The sequence below is a fragment of the Phacochoerus africanus genome, chromosome 6 (genome assembly GCF_016906955.1).
Source record: "Phacochoerus africanus isolate WHEZ1 chromosome 6, ROS_Pafr_v1, whole genome shotgun sequence".
NCBI classification, from domain to species: Eukaryota; Metazoa; Chordata; class Mammalia; order Artiodactyla; family Suidae; genus Phacochoerus; species Phacochoerus africanus.
In genome coordinates this window covers 82,987,275-83,005,558 of record NC_062549.1, presented here as the reverse complement: position 1 = coordinate 83,005,558, position 18,284 = coordinate 82,987,275, and the positions used below count along the sequence as shown (strand labels likewise).

The 18,284-nt window shown below is 38.8% G+C and overlaps 1 protein-coding gene across 2 annotated transcripts in view; it reads left to right on the top strand.

Moving 5' to 3' along the window:
- Positions 1-12,278, top strand: part of TIPRL (TOR signaling pathway regulator) — a 35,927-nt gene extending 23,649 nt beyond the window's left edge. The window contains exons 5-7 of one of the 2 annotated variants that reach the window (XM_047783992.1): positions 6,327-6,422; positions 8,828-8,890; positions 10,114-12,278. In XM_047783992.1, coding sequence (XP_047639948.1) covers positions 6,327-6,422; positions 8,828-8,890; positions 10,114-10,257 — 303 coding nt within the window. In that variant the 3' untranslated portion in view covers positions 10,258-12,278. The remainder of the gene's footprint in view (positions 1-6,326; positions 6,423-8,827; positions 8,891-10,113) is intronic. The other variant, XM_047783993.1, reaches the window with a different exon arrangement.
- Positions 12,279-18,284: the final 6,006 nt, after the last annotated feature.

The window sequence follows — 18,284 nt, the reverse complement described above, 5'->3', positions numbered from 1 at the left end:
TTACAAATAGCGCTCTGTCAGTTAGTGATGTGCTTCTCAATTTCATTGTTATAAAAGTCTTGCTTTTAAGTTTGCTGCAGAATAAATACAGTTTGACTCAGAGCCTTTTCTCCACCAAAGAGCTTCTAGCCTCTATTTCCTTCAGCCAGTAGGTAATGAGCATCTGCTGTGTTCTAGTGACTCTTATAGGCAGTAGGAACACAGTGATGAGCACAGCAGATATTCCCACTGTCTTAAAGCCTACAGTCAAGTAGAGAGGAGACAAACTTTAAGCAAGTAAAAACATAAATGAATATAGTTGCAGATCTGTTCATTTGTAGAGGAGAACTATGAGAGAGAATATAAGAGAAATCCTTCTGCTTATGGAACAGTAGAAAAGGCCTCTCTATGGAAGTGACATTTATGCTGAGACCTGAAGGACAGGCAAGCCTTACTTAGCCAGAACAACTTCAGGTCAGGGACAAAGTGTTGAAAGGTCCTTGGACAGGAGAGCTTGTTCTGTGGCTGGTGACACTCCAGGCAGTAATGCTACTTTTGTTACTGGGTTCCTGTTATTTCTTCTTTTTTCATTGATGTTGCTCTGTGCTTATCTAGAATTACAGGCAATTACATTGCTGAATGTATCTTACTATTTCATGCCTCAGAATTTTTTTTTTTTTTTTCTACAGCCTATTTCCTCTTTCTGGAATTTTCCTTCCCACCCTAGCTTTTCTGATTATGGTCAGCTCAAGCATTGCCTTCTCTGAATTTCTTCAGCAGACTTAGCTTCTTCTTTCTTTGCATCCTTATTAAACCTTGTATGTACCTCTGCTATAGCAGCTACCAACCACCTCATTTTATCTGCTGACTCTTTCTCTCTTTGATAAACTTCTTGGGAATTGAGACTGTATTTCATTTATATAAATTTAAGACCTACTGTGAGAACTTGTTGCTTACTAAATTACAATTACTAAATAGCATTTATTTTAGTAATTGTTCAATCATTTTTAAACTAATATTTTATTAAAAAACTTTTAAACATATTCAAAAGGAGACACAATGCCCTTTTTTATTAACATTTTTCACTGAATATATTTGATGTATAATATTACATAAATTATAAGTGTACAATATAGTGATTCACAGTTTTTAAAGATTATACTCCATTTGTAGCTATTATAAAATATTGGCTTTATTTGCCATGTTGTACAGTATATCCTTGCAACTTATTTTATACCTAATAGCTTGTACCTCTAATTCCCACCCCATGTTGTTTCTTTCTCCTTTCCTGCCCCCACTGGTGTCCACTAGTTTTTTTCTCAACACCTGTGAGTCTGCTCCTTTTTTGTTGTATTCACTAGTTTGTTGTATGGTTTAGATTCCACATATAAGCATAAGTGATATATAAGTGATATCTATGGAATTCGTTTTTCTCTGATTTATTTTACTTAGCATAATACCCTCAAGATATATCTATGTTGTCATAAATGGCAAGATTTCTTTCTTTCTCTCTCTTTTGGCTAAGTAGTGTTCCTTTGTATAAGTATACCCTATCTTCTTTATCCAGGCATCTGTTGATGGCCACTTAGGTTGTTTCCATGTCTGGGCTATTATATATATGAAATCATGTCATCTGCAAATAGTGACAGTTTTACTCCTGCCTTTCCAGTTTGGGTGCTTTTCATTTTTTTTCCTTCCCTAATTGTTCTGGCTAGGACTTCCAATACTCGGTTGAATAGAAGTGGCAAGAGTTAGGATCCTTGTCTTTTTCCTGATCTTAAAGGGACAGTTTCAGTTTTTCACCATCAAGCATGATGTTAGCTGTCAATATGTCATATATGGCCTTTCTTATGTTGAGGTACATCCCTTCTGTATCCACTCACTGTTTTGAGAGTTTTTTTTTTTTTTATCATAAATGGGTGCTAAATCTTGTCACATACTTTTTCTGCATTTATTGAATGATATGCTTTTTACCCTTCTTTTTGTTAATGTGGTGTATCCTATTGATCAATTTACATATGCTGAACCATACTTGCATCATTGAAATAAATCCTGCTTGATCATGGTATACAATCCTTTTATTGTATTGTTGAATTATTTTTGCTAATATTTTAAGGATTTTTAAAATTTATGTTTGTCATAAATATTGGCCTGTAATTTTGTTTTTTTATAGTTTCTTTGTCTGGTTTTGGTATTAGTGTAATTAATGATGGCTATGAAAAATGAATTAGAAAGTTCTCCCTTCCCTTCAATTTTTTGGAATAGTTTGAGAAGGATTGTTTTTAAATCTGCTTTGAATGTTTGGTAGAATTCACCTATGAAGTTGTCTGGTGGTCCTGGGCCTTTTGCTTTTTGGGGGACTTTTTAAAAATTTTTTTGTCTTTTGTCTTTTTAGGGCAGCACCTGCGGCATATGGAGGTTCCCAGGCTAGGGGTCTAATTGAAGCTGTAGCCGCTGGCCTACACCACAGCTCACAGTAACGCCAGATCCTTAACCCACTGAGCAAGCCCAGGGATTGAACCTGCAACCTCATGGTTCCTAGTCGGATTTGTTAACCACCGAGCCATGACGGGAACTCCTTGGGGTCTTTTTGATTTCAATTTTTTTATTTCAATCTCTGACTAGTGATTGGTCTATTCATTTTCTATTTCTTCATGATTCAGTCTTGGATGGTTATGTGATTCGAAAGATTTGCCTGATTCTTTTAGGTTGTCCAATTTTTTGGTTGTATAGCTGTTCATAATAAATACTCTGTTTTAATATTTTGTATTTCTGTGGTATCCATTGTTATTTTTCCTTTTTCATTTCTGATTTTTTTTTTTTTAATCAGGGCCTTCTTGTTTTCTTAGTAAGTCTAGCTGTGGTTTGTCAATTTTGTTTATCTTTTCAAAGAACTAGCTCTTGGTTTCATCAATCTTTTCTATTGTATTTTTAGTTTCTATTTTATTTATTTCCACTTTGCTCTTCCTTCCTTCTACTAACTTTGGGTTTTCTTCTTCTTTTTCTAGTTCCTTGAGGTGTAAGGTTAGATTGTTGGGATTTTTTCTTATTTCTTGAGGTAGACATGTATTTCTATAAATTGCCTCTTAATACTGCTTTGCTGTGTCCCATAGATTTCAGTTATGTCATATTTTCATTTTCATTTATCTTCAGGTAATTTTTTTTTTTTTTACTTCCTGGACTTGAAATAGCAATCTCTTTCCCATGTTAGGAAAGTTTTTGTCTGTTATCTCTTCAGATATTTTCTCTGTCCCTTTTTCTCTCTCTTTTCCTATTCTAGGAGTTTTCTTGGTGCGGTGGGTTAAGGATCCAGCATTGTCACTGCAGCATCTTGGGCCACTGCTGTGGTGCAAGTTTGATCCCTGGCCTTGGGACTTTCATAGGCCATAGGCACAGCCAAAAAATAAAATAAAATAAAAACCTATTCTGACAAAGAGTTGTAGTTTTCTGGTTCTGTCTATTTATTACCTTCCTCAAAGTTTCGTGTATTTTTGCTGTTTTGTTTCTGGTAAAAGAGCTCCTTTCAACATCTCTTATATGAGAAATCTAGTGTTGATGAACTCCCTCATCATTTGTTTGTCTCTTTTCCTATCTGAATGATAACTTTGCTGGATGGAGTATTCTTGGGTGATAATTTTTGTCTTTCAGTATTTTGTGAATGTCATTCTACTCCCTACTGGCCTATCAGGTTTCTGCTGAGAAATCTGCCAATAGCCTAATGGGGGTTCCTTTTAATTACTATCCTCTTTTTCCATGGCTGTATGTAGAGTTTTTCTTTGTCACTGACTTTCATCAATTTTAATATTATGTCTTGGAGAAGGTTTTTTGCATTGAGATGCTTAGGTGTTCTCTTAGCTTCGTGGACTTTATATGTCCAGTTCCTTCCCCAGGTTTGGGAAGTTCTCTGATCTTATTTCTTTAAATAATCACTCTGCTCCCTTCTTCCTCTCTTCTTTTTAAGATGCCTAATTATCCTAATGCTGCTCTTCTGAAAGAGTTGCATAGCTCTTGTAGAATTTTCTCTCTTTTTTAAAATATCTTATCTCTCTTTCCTCTTCTACTTATATCATTTCTAGATTTCTACCTTTGAGCTCACTAATCCTCTCTTCCATTCTTCTCTATTTCCAGTGTTTTCTTTTTCTTTAGGGCCTCACCCGTGGTGTATGGAAGTTCCCAGGCTAGGGGTTGAGTCTGAGCTATATCTGCCAGACTATGCTACAACCACATCAGTGTGGGATCTGAGCTGAGTCTGCAGCCTATAGCGCAGCTCACTGCAATGCTGGATCCTTAATCCACTGAGCGAGGCCAGGGATCGAACCTGCATCCTCATGGATACTAGTTGGATTTGTTACTGCTGAGCCACAACAGGAAGTCCAATTTCCAGTGTCTTCTAATGCATTCTTTATCTTGTTTATTGAGTTCTTCAGCTCCAGAACATCTGTTTGGTTCTTTAGAGTTTCAATCTCTTTGATAAAGTATTCCTTCTGTTCATTAATTTTGTTCATGAGCTCATTAAACTACCTGAGTTTTCTTGTATCTTTTTGAATTTCTTCATGATAGATACCTTGAATTCTTTTTTTTTAAATTACTCAAATGAATTGATCACATCTGTAGTTGTATAATGATCATAACAATCTGATTTCACAGGATTTCCATTCCATAGCCCAAGCACATCCCCCCACCCCCCAAACTTCTTTGTTCTGCAAAGAAGTTCAGTCTGTCCTTTTTTCAGATTCCACATGTCAGTGAAAGTATTTGATGTTGGTGTCTCATTGTATGGCTGACTTCACTTAGCATGATAGTTTCTAGGTCCAGGTACCTTGAATTCTTTATCAGTTAGACTGAAGTATTCTGTGACTTTAAGTTTGGTTTTTTGAGAATTGTCATTTCCTTTTGTGGTATAGTATTATTGTGATTCTTTATGGTGCTTGAAGTAAGTATTTATTTGTTCCTCTGCTGGTGCATTTGAATTAGAATTGAGAGTGCTTTCTTTTGTTTTCTGGTAGGTGGCACTGTAACACAAGTTTTTGGCTTTTTTTACTTGAGCTGCCTCTGGTTATATTTGAGAGTTGGCACATTTCGGCCTACACTGTCTCTGTAAAAGGTGTGGCTTTGTGCCTTCATTGTTACTTCTCGTGCCTCTGGGGTAGTTGCTGCTTTGCTTCTGCTGGAGCTGCTGTGTCATGGAGATGGCAGGCTCTTTCTTGTGTCTGGGATCCCCTGAGACACAGGCTCTGCTATAGAAGGAGGAAAATTAGGGCGAGTGAGGTTGTGCAAGCACCTCTGCCATGTTTTGTGTTGTAAGGGTCTTGGGTTCTGCACAGGACAGGGCTGTGGGTGCCTCAGCAGCTGAAGGGACAGGGTCCCAGGCCCCATTGTCACTGCTTTCCAGTTACCTGTGGCCACAGGTGTTCCCACAGTCAGAAGACCAAAGTCATGTGTGCTGCTTCCCCTGCTGCTACTTGATTTTTTGAAGCCACGGGATCAGCTGCCACAGTTATAGGGCTGGGATTACAGGCACAAGTCCACTATGCCCTTGGTTCTGCCTCCTTTATGTGTCCTAGGACCGCCTTTAATGTACGGATGTGTGGAATTTTCCAGTGGAGAAGTGTATCTTTGTTTAATTGTAGATGTTTTGCTAGTTGTAGAATGAAGGGGAGAGACAAAGGTAGCTTTTCACTCCACCATGTTTGATATCACTCCCATAGGTATATTCTTTTGAAAGACCTAAAGATCCCATACCCCATATAACCCCTCCCTCCCTGCCACCAGGACCCGCTCTCCACTAACTCCGACTTTCTTTAGGGTAATACTTGGAAAACAGAAATGTGTAGATGTGATAAAGATCAAAGATGTTAAGAACATGTTGTAATGATCTCATAAACCAGACTTTGGCAGTATGCAGTAGTACTTAATTAGTTGCACTGAATTAGAGCATACCATTAAAGGCCTCCTGTCTTTATATAAAGTGAATAAAAGATGAGTAGCAACAAAGAACTAGGTTATTCTTTCATTTTGATGTTACTGATGATGAATTTAGTACTTTTTTTTTACAGTGAACATTATAATTTTCACATTACTTAGGTGCATCTTAAATCTTTTTAACCTCATTATCTTTTGACCTAGAAAAATATTTTTCTATTGTAGGAAATGGAAACTGGTATGTTACATAATATAAGTAAGGTTTTGAGCCTTAGTTGGAGCTAGGACACAGAACCTCTGGTTCAGAGATTTTTATATAATGCTCATTTAGCCTTCCTCTGATGCCTTAAAAATTTTACTCTTTTAGCAAAGTAATAAAATATTTAATTTTCATTAAAACATTGATGTACTTTTTTTTCCCCCAGAGAGTCATGCCGTCAAGCTTCTTCTTACTGTTGCGGTTTTTCTTGAGAATTGATGGGGTACTTATTAGAATGAATGATACAAGACTTTACCATGAGGTATCTATTCTCACTTAATGAATATACTGACTGATGTTTGTCAATTTTCTTTACCCTTTCAAAGAGCCAGCTCTTGGTTTTATTGATTTTTTTCCATTTTTTGAATCTCTATTTTATTGATTCCTTCTCTGATCTTTATGATTCCTACCTTCTGCTGATTTTAGGTTTTGTTTGTTCTTCTTTGAATATACTAATTGGTATTAGGCTTGTTTATGTTTTTACATTGTCAGTCTGAGTTTAAAATTCAGTAATGCTTCATATTATATGACTATCCATTTTTTTTTCCTCTCTTTTTTATGGTCACACCTGTGGCATATGGTAGTTCCTGGGCTAGGGGTCATAGTGGAGCTGCAGCTTCAGGCCTATGCCATCTGCAACCTATACCACAGCTTGTGGCAACGCTGGATCCTTAACCCACTGAGTGAAGCCAGGGATTAAACCCACATCCTCAAGGATACTGTATCAGGTTCTTAACCTGCTCAGCCACAGTGGGAACTCCATGACTATCCTTTTAACCTTTAAGATTGGGTGTTTCACATGTTGACTGCATGGCTATCAAAACATTACATTCTTTTTCTTTTTTTTTTTTTTAACTCTCCAAAACCTTTATTAGTAACTTCTGGAAATTTCTCTGACCACATGCTGTGTCATACTCATCCATGTACTTAGTCTTTTACCTGACTGGTCTTTTTTTTCTTTTTTTAATAATTTTTATTTTTTCCACCATAACTAGTTTACAGTGTTCAGTCAATTTTCTACAATATAGCAAGGTGATCCAGTGACACATACATATATACATTCTTTTTCTCACATTATCATGCTCTATCATAAGTGACTAGATATCGTTCCCAGTGCTATACAGCAGGATCTTATTGCTTATCCACTCCAAATGCAATAGTTTACATCTATTTATCCCCAATCCTCAGTCCATCCCACTCCCTCCCCCTATTGTTGTGGAAATTTTAGATTACCTTTAATGCCTTAACCTTTAAATCATTCTTTCTTTGGGTCTTTTCTAGAGCCGTGCCTGCGGCACATGGAGGTTCCCAGGCTAGGGATCGAACCAGAGCTGGATCCACTGGCCTACGCCATAGTCATAGCAACACCAGATCCGAGCTGCGTCTGCCACCTACACCACAGTTCATAGCAATGCGGGATCCTTAACACACTGAGCAAGGCCAGGGATCGAACCCGAAACCTCATGGTTCCTAGTCGAAAACATTACATTCTTTTCTAAAAGCTCTAGTAGCTGAAAATGTTTTCTAAAAGACATTCCCCAGTAAAGGGGGGTGGGGAGTGGGGTGGTTTCTGGTGCTTTTTTAAAAACCTCATGTGTATTTAATGTTTAAGAAAACTATCCCTTAACTCTTAGCTTTGTTTGTAGTATGTATTATTTATATAATGTCCCAATATTAGAAATACCAATCACATGGCTTCCAAAAATTTGTATTATACAGTTATTTTGATCGTTCTTTTAATATCTGAAAGCTCTGTGCTCCATTTCAAGGAACTGTTAATATACAAGGTGTTTTGTGTAGAGATTTCTAAATGTTAAGGATGGTATTACCATTCCTTAAGGAAGCTGTGATTGCTGCTGACTTTTTTTTTTTTACAATGAGCATTAATCTGTTTTTCTTGATATAAAAGATTGACACCTCAAGGGAGCATAATCTTGTGATTTTCCTTTTATTAAATAATATTTTACCAAAAAAGTGTAATAAATTGCTTTCTAAAAACCTCACTTTAGGGAAGTTCCCTGGTGGTACACCAGGTTAAGGATCCAGTATTGTCACTCCTGTGGCTCAGGTTCAATCCTTGGCCCAGGAACTTTTGATTGCTGAGGGTGCATCCAAAAAAAAACCCAAGCAAACAAAAAAACCCCAAAGCTTCACTTTCAAAAGTCTTAAAAGGGGAAATTGAAGTACACAAAAAGTGATTGTAAATAAGCAATTTGACAAGAGTTGTATAGAAATAGGAAAGAATAAAATTTGTTTAAACTTTTTTTGGGGGGGGACATAAGAGTAGCCACAGTTATGTAAACAGATGATAATATAGCTTAAGGAAAAGATATATTTCCAAATTTGAAGCAGTATTATGATCTCTTGTATATCTCATTTACAAACATACACATTTTCCTTCAAAGTGAGGCCTTTGCTTGTGTTTTTCGTAGATGATAATTATTAAATATGTTTACCTATGTGTATCTGATATTACTGTGACTTACAGAGGTTGGAATTAATTCAGAATTCTTGGTAAGAATAAGTCATCTCACTATAGAGTTGGATGTTCTCATCAGGTTTAATACTTTCACAATCTGTTCTAAATATAGGCAGTTCTGTTTAATAGAAAGGTTTTTTTAAATCAGTGTAAGTAAATTTATTGCAATTTTTTATTTTTAAACATAGGCCGACAAGACCTACATGTTACGAGAATATACATCACGGGAGAGCAAAATTTCTAATTTAATGGTACAGTATTTAAATATTGGTTTTTAGAAGTTTAAAATTCATATTTTAAGTATGGTATTCCTCCATGCCTCACCCATCCACAAAATCTACATCCCTAAATCCACTCATTCACCTAATTGGGCTCCTCTATAGGATAAATCCCACTGCAGTATATTTTTTCTAGAACTTAACTACAGATAGCGTTGATAGGTACCTTAGCCATCATCCAGTCCAATTTCCACATTTTATTCTGGAAGACCTGAGATTCAGCGGTGTGACTTACCCCAAGTCACATAACTGGTTGGTGATGAGCTGCAATTGGCTGTTCTTTCCACTTACCATCCTGTCACTCTATAATTTCTTTCTATCCAGTTTCCTTTTTTTCTTCCTAAAATGTGGTGATTCTGCACCATGACTTGTTTTGAGGGGGCACAGTTTTCCTTTTTTTTTTTCCCTTCCCTGCGACTTGTAAAAAGGGCATCTAAAAGTCTGTAGGATTCTATAGTGAGTTGCTTAAGAAGTGATACCTTCCTGCAAACTTGATTTTTATTTATTTTTTTATTTTTTTGCCTTTTTGCCTTTTCTAGGGCCACTCTTGTGGCATATGGATGATCCCAGGCTAGGGGTTGAATTGAAGCTATAGCCGCCAGCCTATGCCACAGCCACAGCAATGCCAGATCCGAGCCGTGTCTGCAACCTACACCACAGCTCATGGCAATGCCGGATCGTTAACCCACTGAGCAAGGGCAGGGACCGAACCCGCAACCTCATGGTTCCTAGTTGGATTCGTTAACCACTGCGCTGCAACGGGAACTCCCAAACCTGATTTTTTTAAAAAATTCACCCTTAGTGCTTATTTCTGTCTATGTATAGAATATATATCGGTTGGAAAAGTTACTGAGAGTCTGTTGTAGATCATGTGTTGGCCTCTTAACTGAAGGCTAGTGCTTTCGAAGTATAAAAATAACAGGGACAGGGTATTGGATTAGGGTGTGTTAAATTCTTAGGACACTTATGGGAGCATTATAAATGACATATCCCTATGATCTTTGAGGAAACCATCTAGTAACAGAGCTGAATAAGCCAATAACAAAAGGTACCTGTTATTAAGAACACCTAATGATGCTCTGTATATACATATATTGTACCTCACTTTAAAATTGGTGTGCTTTAAGAATGCATGAACCAAAGCATATCAGTGCAGTTAACTTAATATATGCTAATGTGATTTATGTATTTCCTAGCATGTTTCACCTTCCCTCTTCACGGAACCTAATGAAATATCACAGTATTTACCGATAAAGGAGGCGGTTTGTGAGAAGCTAATATTTCCAGAAAGAATTGATGCTAACCCTTCAGACTCAAAAGAATGTACACCTATGGAATAGAATGTGTTACAACATATACTCACCCGTGGAATCTGACTGGAGACCTTGGGGCTATTTGGAGGAGGGTATTTTTATTATGAGATTTAATTGCCTTGTCTATGTGCAAATTTTCTGTAGCCTTAAAGGAAAAAAAATAAAAGATTGTTACAGGCAGGTTCCACTCAACTGCCATTTGTACTCTCTATCTTCAAATTCATATGCCAGGTTTATATTTTCTGGAGTTTAATTCGGATTTCTAAATTGTTACAAAATGGGGTCTCACCAGTAGGAGGTGATGTGTATTTGTCTCAGGAACAGTGGACACGACTTGTATCCATCATGAAATGCTGTCTCCTACCATGAGGAGGTTAATTTAAATCACTGAATGATGACCTTGTAACTTTCATAGGATTCCTAATCATGCATGTTGATGTACTGGTTCTTTACCTTGGGCTTTTTGGTGTTTATTCGCACTTGTGGAGAGTCATGATTTGCCTCCTAGAAAACTGACCTCAAATGGTTTATACCCCAAAATTAAAAAAAAAAAGTTACCCCTCTAAATTTAAATTAGCTTTTAAATTTTAAAGACTGTTTCAGACAATGAACCATGTAACCTAGGTTTTCAGAGAACTTAAGGTGTTATGTCCTTGGAAACACCTGAACATGGTTTGCCATTGACAAGTCAGATGTCGGCTGTTTCTCCTCCATCTTTAGGTGCTTTTTCTTAAGTGTGGTTCTATTTGTACTGACACTTTTTACTTCCATCTTCCATGCACCCTCAGAGTGAATAAATCCATGGGATATTGAATTTGGTATTGGTCCTAAAAAGTTTGAAATGTTAATATGTTTTTTAAGCAGCAATTATATCAACCCCTAAAGCAACCAGATTAATTTTCTGCTTAAAATAGTTGAAGGGTAGCTGTGGAGGAGGAGGGAGCTTATTTTAAAATATAAAAACCAGTTTTTCTTTTTTAAGATTCATGTTTTTAATATTATAGGATCCAGTAAAATGTACTTAATTAATACAAGACCTAGGTAGTACAGAAAGTACACAAAAGTACATTTAAAATCCATTTGGTTATTTTGATGGTGACCATTTATACACTTTATATTCTTTTCTGCCTTTCTAAATGGTCTCTATAATGTAGGAAGTGGTTATAAAGCACCAAGTAAGAAATTACTTTAAATGGATTTTTAAAAATATTTTACTTGCAGGTCAGGGGAAAAAATTATCCCCTTTATCTTGTTTGAAATAACTATTGTACATATTTACGCTTGATACGTAAATCATTAAAGAAAAATATTTAATTAATAAGTAAGTATTAGCAAAGCTCTTCAGGTATTAGCCTGAAGAAGAATTTTAGTGAAACAAATACAACTGGATATTCATCATTGCTCAGACTCTGCTGTGTTGTGTGTGTTGGTTTTTTTTTTTTAAGCTAATTTTATTAGCTAAATTTGGTCACAAATGATTTTGGTATTTGATTGCCTTCTGCTGCATCACCTGCAAGGTATAGAAAATCAGGATTTGTTGGATTTAAGAAAATACATGGCATGTTCACTGTATATTAAATATACCTATATTTAATGTTTTCTCTTAGGACAGAAAAGTGTACATATTGTATTCTGCTTCCTGTTCATTTTATTTGCCATGCAGATTTGAAAAGAACAGACTCTCTAATCTAGGTACAGATTATGAGAAATGAAAAATTTGTAAGAATGTTCATTAGTTGAATTAGTTGAGGTTTCTGGGCAACATTTTATTATATACATATTATTAGCTTGATTCAGATGTCTTAGGTCTTGAGTCAGCTTTAGATTACTTATTTTGAGAATCCATTGTTAAAAATTGTAGATTGGCCTTTTCATAGAGGGTGGGAAGTGGATAAGATGAGTGTACTTCTGAAAATTTCATTAGTTTATCTCTGTGGAGAATACCAAGAAAACTTGTATTTGCCCATTGCTAAATAAGACATATACCATTTTATATTTATTTGGTCCAAGTGTCTTTTTGTAAGAGGAGAATAAACAGTAAATCATTACTGACCTGTGTTTTGCTATTTCATTTAATTCAGGTTTTTCTTAAAGCTTAATTAAAAAATGGTTTGGTATACCTTCTTGTTTGTGCTTTCTGTTTTGAACTTGGTCAGCTTATAACCAGATTCTCCAGACTATAAATGAAAATCCAACAGTCCAGAATACGAATTTCCAGTTTAGCTATCATATTCTTATTCTTCTTCTCCCTCTGTCCCATAGTACAAAATAAGTACTTCTATGGATGTTTTAATTAGCCATTGTTTTGTTTGTTTGTTTTGGGCTACACCTGCAGCATATGGAAATTCCTGGGCCAGGAATGGAACTTGGAGCCACTGCAGTGATAACACTGGATCCTTAACTTGGTGGACCACAAGAGAACTCCTAGCCATTGTTTTATGTATGATAGGTTAATGCTGTTTTGGAAAATATAAATGCTTGTGTTATGTATCATTCTTTTTAGTTTTAGTTACTATGCATCCAATATAAAAGGTGCAAGGTATAAGAGATTACAATGATGAAAAGATATTCAATCTGCCCTCCATATCTGAGGGTTCTGCATCTGCAGATTCAACAAACTGGATCAAAAATATTGAAAAAAAAAATTCCAAAAAGCAAAACTTGAATTTGCTGTGTGCCTGGCAACTATTTAAAATAGAATTTACTTTGTATTTACAGATATCTACATAGCTTTGCATTGTATTAGGTATTATAAGTAACCAAGAGATGATTTAGTGTATAGGAAGATACGTGTAGGTTATATGCAAATATACTTTTATATAAGGGACTTGAGCATCCTTGGATTTTGACGGGGGTGGAGGCAGGAATCAAATCTTCTGTGGATTCTGAGAGATGACTCCACTTTTTGTCTTCGTGGAGTTAAAGTCTAATGGAGGAGGCAAAGTAAAAATAATTACAAATTTTAGTGATTGCAATGATGGAAACAATACTGACAAGAACAAAATCACCCTTAGTAGAGGTAGAGTTCTGCTTGGAAGAGGATGTGGAAAGCCTCAAGAGAATGTTACGCCTAACTTAACCAGGGGGAAACACTGGGTCATGTACACAATTACAGCTTTTCTTGAGATATAATTTCTTCAGATAACTGAGGTTGCAAAGCCAACTGAATCCCAGAGAGTGATAGGCCCTCCAATGAAGCATGGAATATATAAACTGTTTCATCTTAGAGCATGAGAAAAAGAGGTGGCCACTGTACAAGCAGGTAAGAAAAAAGCCAACTAAAATTTTAACAAATTTTGAAAGGCTCAGTATGGGCTAATGTGTCAGTTTGGAATAGCTGAGTCTTACATAAGGGGACTTCATATACTCTGAGTTTCTTTCCCAAGGGCCTACACCAGTGTTCACAAGAAACACTGGGCAGAGCAGGGGACCAGAAAGTCCCTGTCTGGTTCAGGCATTCAGGGGATAACTGGCTGCTGAAGGATAGGTATGAAGCCCTCCCCATTTCCTCCAGACCCTTCTTTTGAAGGATGCCAAAGATTTATGCTGTTGGGGGAAGAGTAGCAAATCATAGCCACCCCAGGGCACCAGTAAAATCCAGTATTTCTGAGAGAGGAATAAAACTCATCTAATTCTGGGAGGAGGAGTAGGAAATGTCCTGTCTTCAGGACATGGACAAAAAACCATAACTGCTGGAGAAGGAGTACAAACAAATAACTTTTGACCTTGGAGGAACAGAAAACCTGGGCCCAGAATACTGAATGGGTAACAAAAAAAATCTGTTACCCTTGCGGAATGGGCATGAAATTCACACAGCAGTAGAAGGCACATTGTTTCCAAGTGCACCTAGAACATCAAGATGAGAATATTCTAGACAGTAAGCCAACAAATGTTCAACACTTGAAATCATATGAAATACGTCCTCAGACCATGAGAATTAAGCTAGTAAAACCAGTAACAGAAAGATATCTGGGAAATAACCAAGTAATCTCTGATGAGAGAAAGAAGTAAATGGAGACAAATACCATGTTTATCAAATGAAAGATAAAGGTGTTAATATGCTAATTCTTCCCAGATTGGTCCACAGAGTCAATGAAATCCCATTCAAAATCCTAGCAGGCTTTTTCACTATACATTTAAAAGACAATTCTAAAATGTGTATGAAGTCCAAAGAATCTAGAATAGCCAAAACAATTTTGAAAAAGCATATAGTTGGCTCAAAGTGCCTGATTTCTTACCCTAGAGCTAAAGTAATCAAGACTATGAGAATTGTTTTAGGATAGACATATAGATCAATGGAACAGAATAGTAAATCAAGGAATAGACCTAACGACCTACCTTTGAAGTAAGAGTTTTAACCAGGAAAACACCCCCGCCCGCCCCAGCTGAGGAGGCAGCTATGTGCTGGACAGCAGCTTTGCTCACCTCTTCACCCCTTTTGATCCTGAAGCTCCTGAGAAACAACGGATGATAAATGTTGCCTTTGTGGGACAAGCCCAATCAGACATCCATAAAAAAATTACAGAAATTAGAAGGATTTGCAGGAAACGAACACCACAGAATTACTAGAAATAGCCAACAAAGTTTTCATTAACTGTGACCAGGTGGCCCGCTGCAATGCAGAAAAGAGAATGAAACAAAAAGCTGCGCTTCTGGCGGCAGCCCTTTTGAAACCGGTACCTCCAGAGGGACCAGTCCAGAAGTTAAGGGGACAAGGCCAGGAAAAAGGAGCCGCCTTGGACACAATCAATGTGCCTACTGTAAAGAGAAGGAACACTGGAAAAATGAATGCCCCAACCGTCCTGGGAGAAAGGCCAAAATGGCACCCCCGCCTAGCCGAGCCATCCAGCGTGAATCTAATTGGCTTAGCTGAAGCAGAATCTGACCCAGCTCTCTCCAAATAGGCCCCCGAGGGCTTAAGGTCAGAATTCAAGTAGGGGGCCATCCATAGAATTTATGGTAGGTACAGGTGCTGAACATTCGGTGGTCAGGCAATCCATGGCTCCCCTCTTGGGGAGAGAAACAACCATCATCCAGGCCACAGGTTCCCAAACCCTCAGGCCCTTTTGTGGTCCCTGATGGTGCTGGTTAGGAGGCCAGGAGGTAGTGCATGAATTTCTTTACCTGCCTGACTGCCCAGTTCCCTTGATGGGAAGAGACCTGCTGGCCAAGGTGGGGGCTCAAATATCCTTCTCTGCCGACCAATCAGCTCAACTCTAATTAACAGAACCACCCTCTCCTTTAATCATGGCTCTGCCTGTACTCTTCTCCTTCAGAAGAGGGGATCATTCCCCCAGAATTAGATACTGAGTACACATTGGTTTGGGCTGAAAGAAACCCTCTGGGACTAGCAAGGCGCCATGCTCCTATCTTGATTGATCTGATACCTGGAGCTCAACTGATAAAGCTGTGACAGTACTTGATTCCCAGAGAAGCTCGACTGGGAATCCAGGCTCACCAGACAGGCTACTTGAGCACAGACTTTTGATGAAGTGTTGGTTGCCCTGGAACACCCCCTTATTGCCTGTGAAGAAACTGGGGACACAAGACTATTGCCTGGCTTAGGACCTGAGGGCCATAAATGAGGCAACAGTCACATTGCACCCATCCGTGACCAATATGTATACTCTGCTGGGGCTGATCCCCACCACTACTGAGCAGTTCATTTTCTTGGACTTAAAAGATGCCTTCTCCTGCCTCCGACTGGCACCTGCTAGTCAGTCCTTGTTTGCCTTTGAATGGGAAAATCCACACACTGGGACAAAGGAGCAGCTCACTTGGACAAGATTCCCACAAGGATTCAAGAACTCTCCTGCTCTTTTCAGTGGTGCCCTGGCTGATGACCTGGCTGAATTTTCTGGACGAAAACTAGACTGGATCTTGCTGCAGTATGTTGATGACCTCTTGCTGGCCAGCACCACATAGGCTCAATGCCTGGAAGGAACAAAAGTTCTTCTCTCCCTACTAATGGAGGCTGGGTATTGGGTATCAAAGAAAAAGGTACATATCTCTAAGAAACAAGCCAAGTACCTGGGCTTTAATATCACGTGGGGCCAAAGAATGCTGGGGACTGAAAGAAAACATGTAGTTAGTTCCATTGCAGTCCGTACCACCTGCTGGAAGGCACATGAGTTCCTAGGGGCAGCGGGATTCTGCAGGATATGGATCTCTGGATTTTCAGACTTGGCCAGACCTCTGTATGAGGCCCTAAAAGGAGGAGAAAAGGCTCCCTTTGAATGGGGACCAAGCCAGGAGATAGCATTTCAGGCAATCAAGACCAAACTCACCATGGCTCCAGCCTTAGGACTTCCCAATGTAACTGGAGAATTTAACATCTTTGTTCATGAGAAAAATGGAATGGCCCTGGGAATCCTAACCCAAGAATTCAGACCTTGGCAGAGGCCAGTGGCATATCTGTCTAAGCAAATTGACTCAGTTGCAGCCGGATGGCCTCCCTGTCTCTGAGCGCTGGCAGCTACCACATTGTCGGTAAGAGAGGCTGACAGGTTGACTCTGGGACAGAACCTCACTGTTAAAGTCCCTCATTCAGTTGTAACCCTGATGGACAATTGGGGCCACCACTGGCTCACGCATGCACTGATGACTCAATACCAAGGGTTACTATGTGAAAATCCACGGGTAAAGCTAGAAGTTGTACAAACCCTGAACCCAGCCACCTTCCTACCAGATGAAAAGCAGCCCCCAGACCATAACTGCTTAGAAGTACTAGACGAAGTGTTTTCCAGCAGGCCTGGCTTAACTGACAGTCCACTCCAAAATCCAGACCTGGTTCTGTATACTTATGTCAGTAGCTTCATGGAAGATGGGAAAAGGATGGCAGGATATGGTGTGGTATCTCAGAAGTGATGGAAGCAGAAGCGCATCCTCAAATTTGGTCAGAACAGAGAGCAGAATTATGGGCACTAATCAGAGCACTAGAGCTGAGCCCAGACCAGCAAGTTAATATCTATACTGAATCACAATATGCCTTTGCAACTCTACATGTCCATGGAGTCTTATATAAGGAGAGAGGACTCCTTCCTGCTGAAGGAAAAGTGATCACAAACAAGGCTGAAATCTTAAAGCTCCTAGAAGCAGTATGGGAGCCTAAAGAAGTAGCAGTTATCCACTGCAAAGGCTACCAAAAGGGAGGCGACCTGGTGGCAAAAAAGGAAATGGCAGTGCTGATGCAGCAGCTAGACAAGCAGCCCAGGGGCAACCGCCAGACAAACCCAAGTGCCGACTGTCCTCAAGTACTCTCCAGAAGAAGAAAAATTGATAAAAGAGGGAGGAACCAAAACTAAGATGGGATGGTGTGTCACACAGGACTGCAGGGTTTATGTTCCAGAACAGCTAGCCTACAAACTAGTCCACCAGCAACATGAGTTAACCCACATGGGCAAAACAGCCTTGGAGACCTCAATGGGTCGGTACTACCCCATTGCACATCTTCCTGCACTTTGCTCCTCTGTCTTCCAATGGTCCATAACTTGTTTGCAAAATAATGCTTCCCAGGGGCCTAACAGACCAGCAGGGACACAATACTGGGGACTGTCCCCATTTGAGGATATGAAAGTAGACTTCACTGAAGTCACCCTGAGCAGGGGATAAAAATACCTGCTAGTTTTTGTCTGCACCTTTTCAGGATGGGTAGAAGCCTTCCCAACCTGAATTGAAAAGGCAAGGGAAGTAACCAAGGCACTCCTGAGAGATGTCATTCCCAGATATGGAATGCCTCTGAGCACTGGGTCAGACAATGGAATGGCATTTGTAGCCAAGACAGTGCAGCAGGTGGTGAAAGCCTTACAGATCTGATGGAAGCTACATTGGGCCTATCAATCTCAAAGCTCAGGGAAAGTAGAATGCATGAACTGAAGGCTCTAGTGAAATTATGTCAGGAGACCGGCTTGCCCTGGGCAGATATGTTGCTGGTGGCCCTCCTAAAACTGAGATGCTCACCCCAAGCGGGAATAGGATTCTCACCATTTGAAATCTTATATGGAAGGCTGCCTCCACTGATCAGTTTGAGAGCAAACACCAGAGAATTGGAAGAC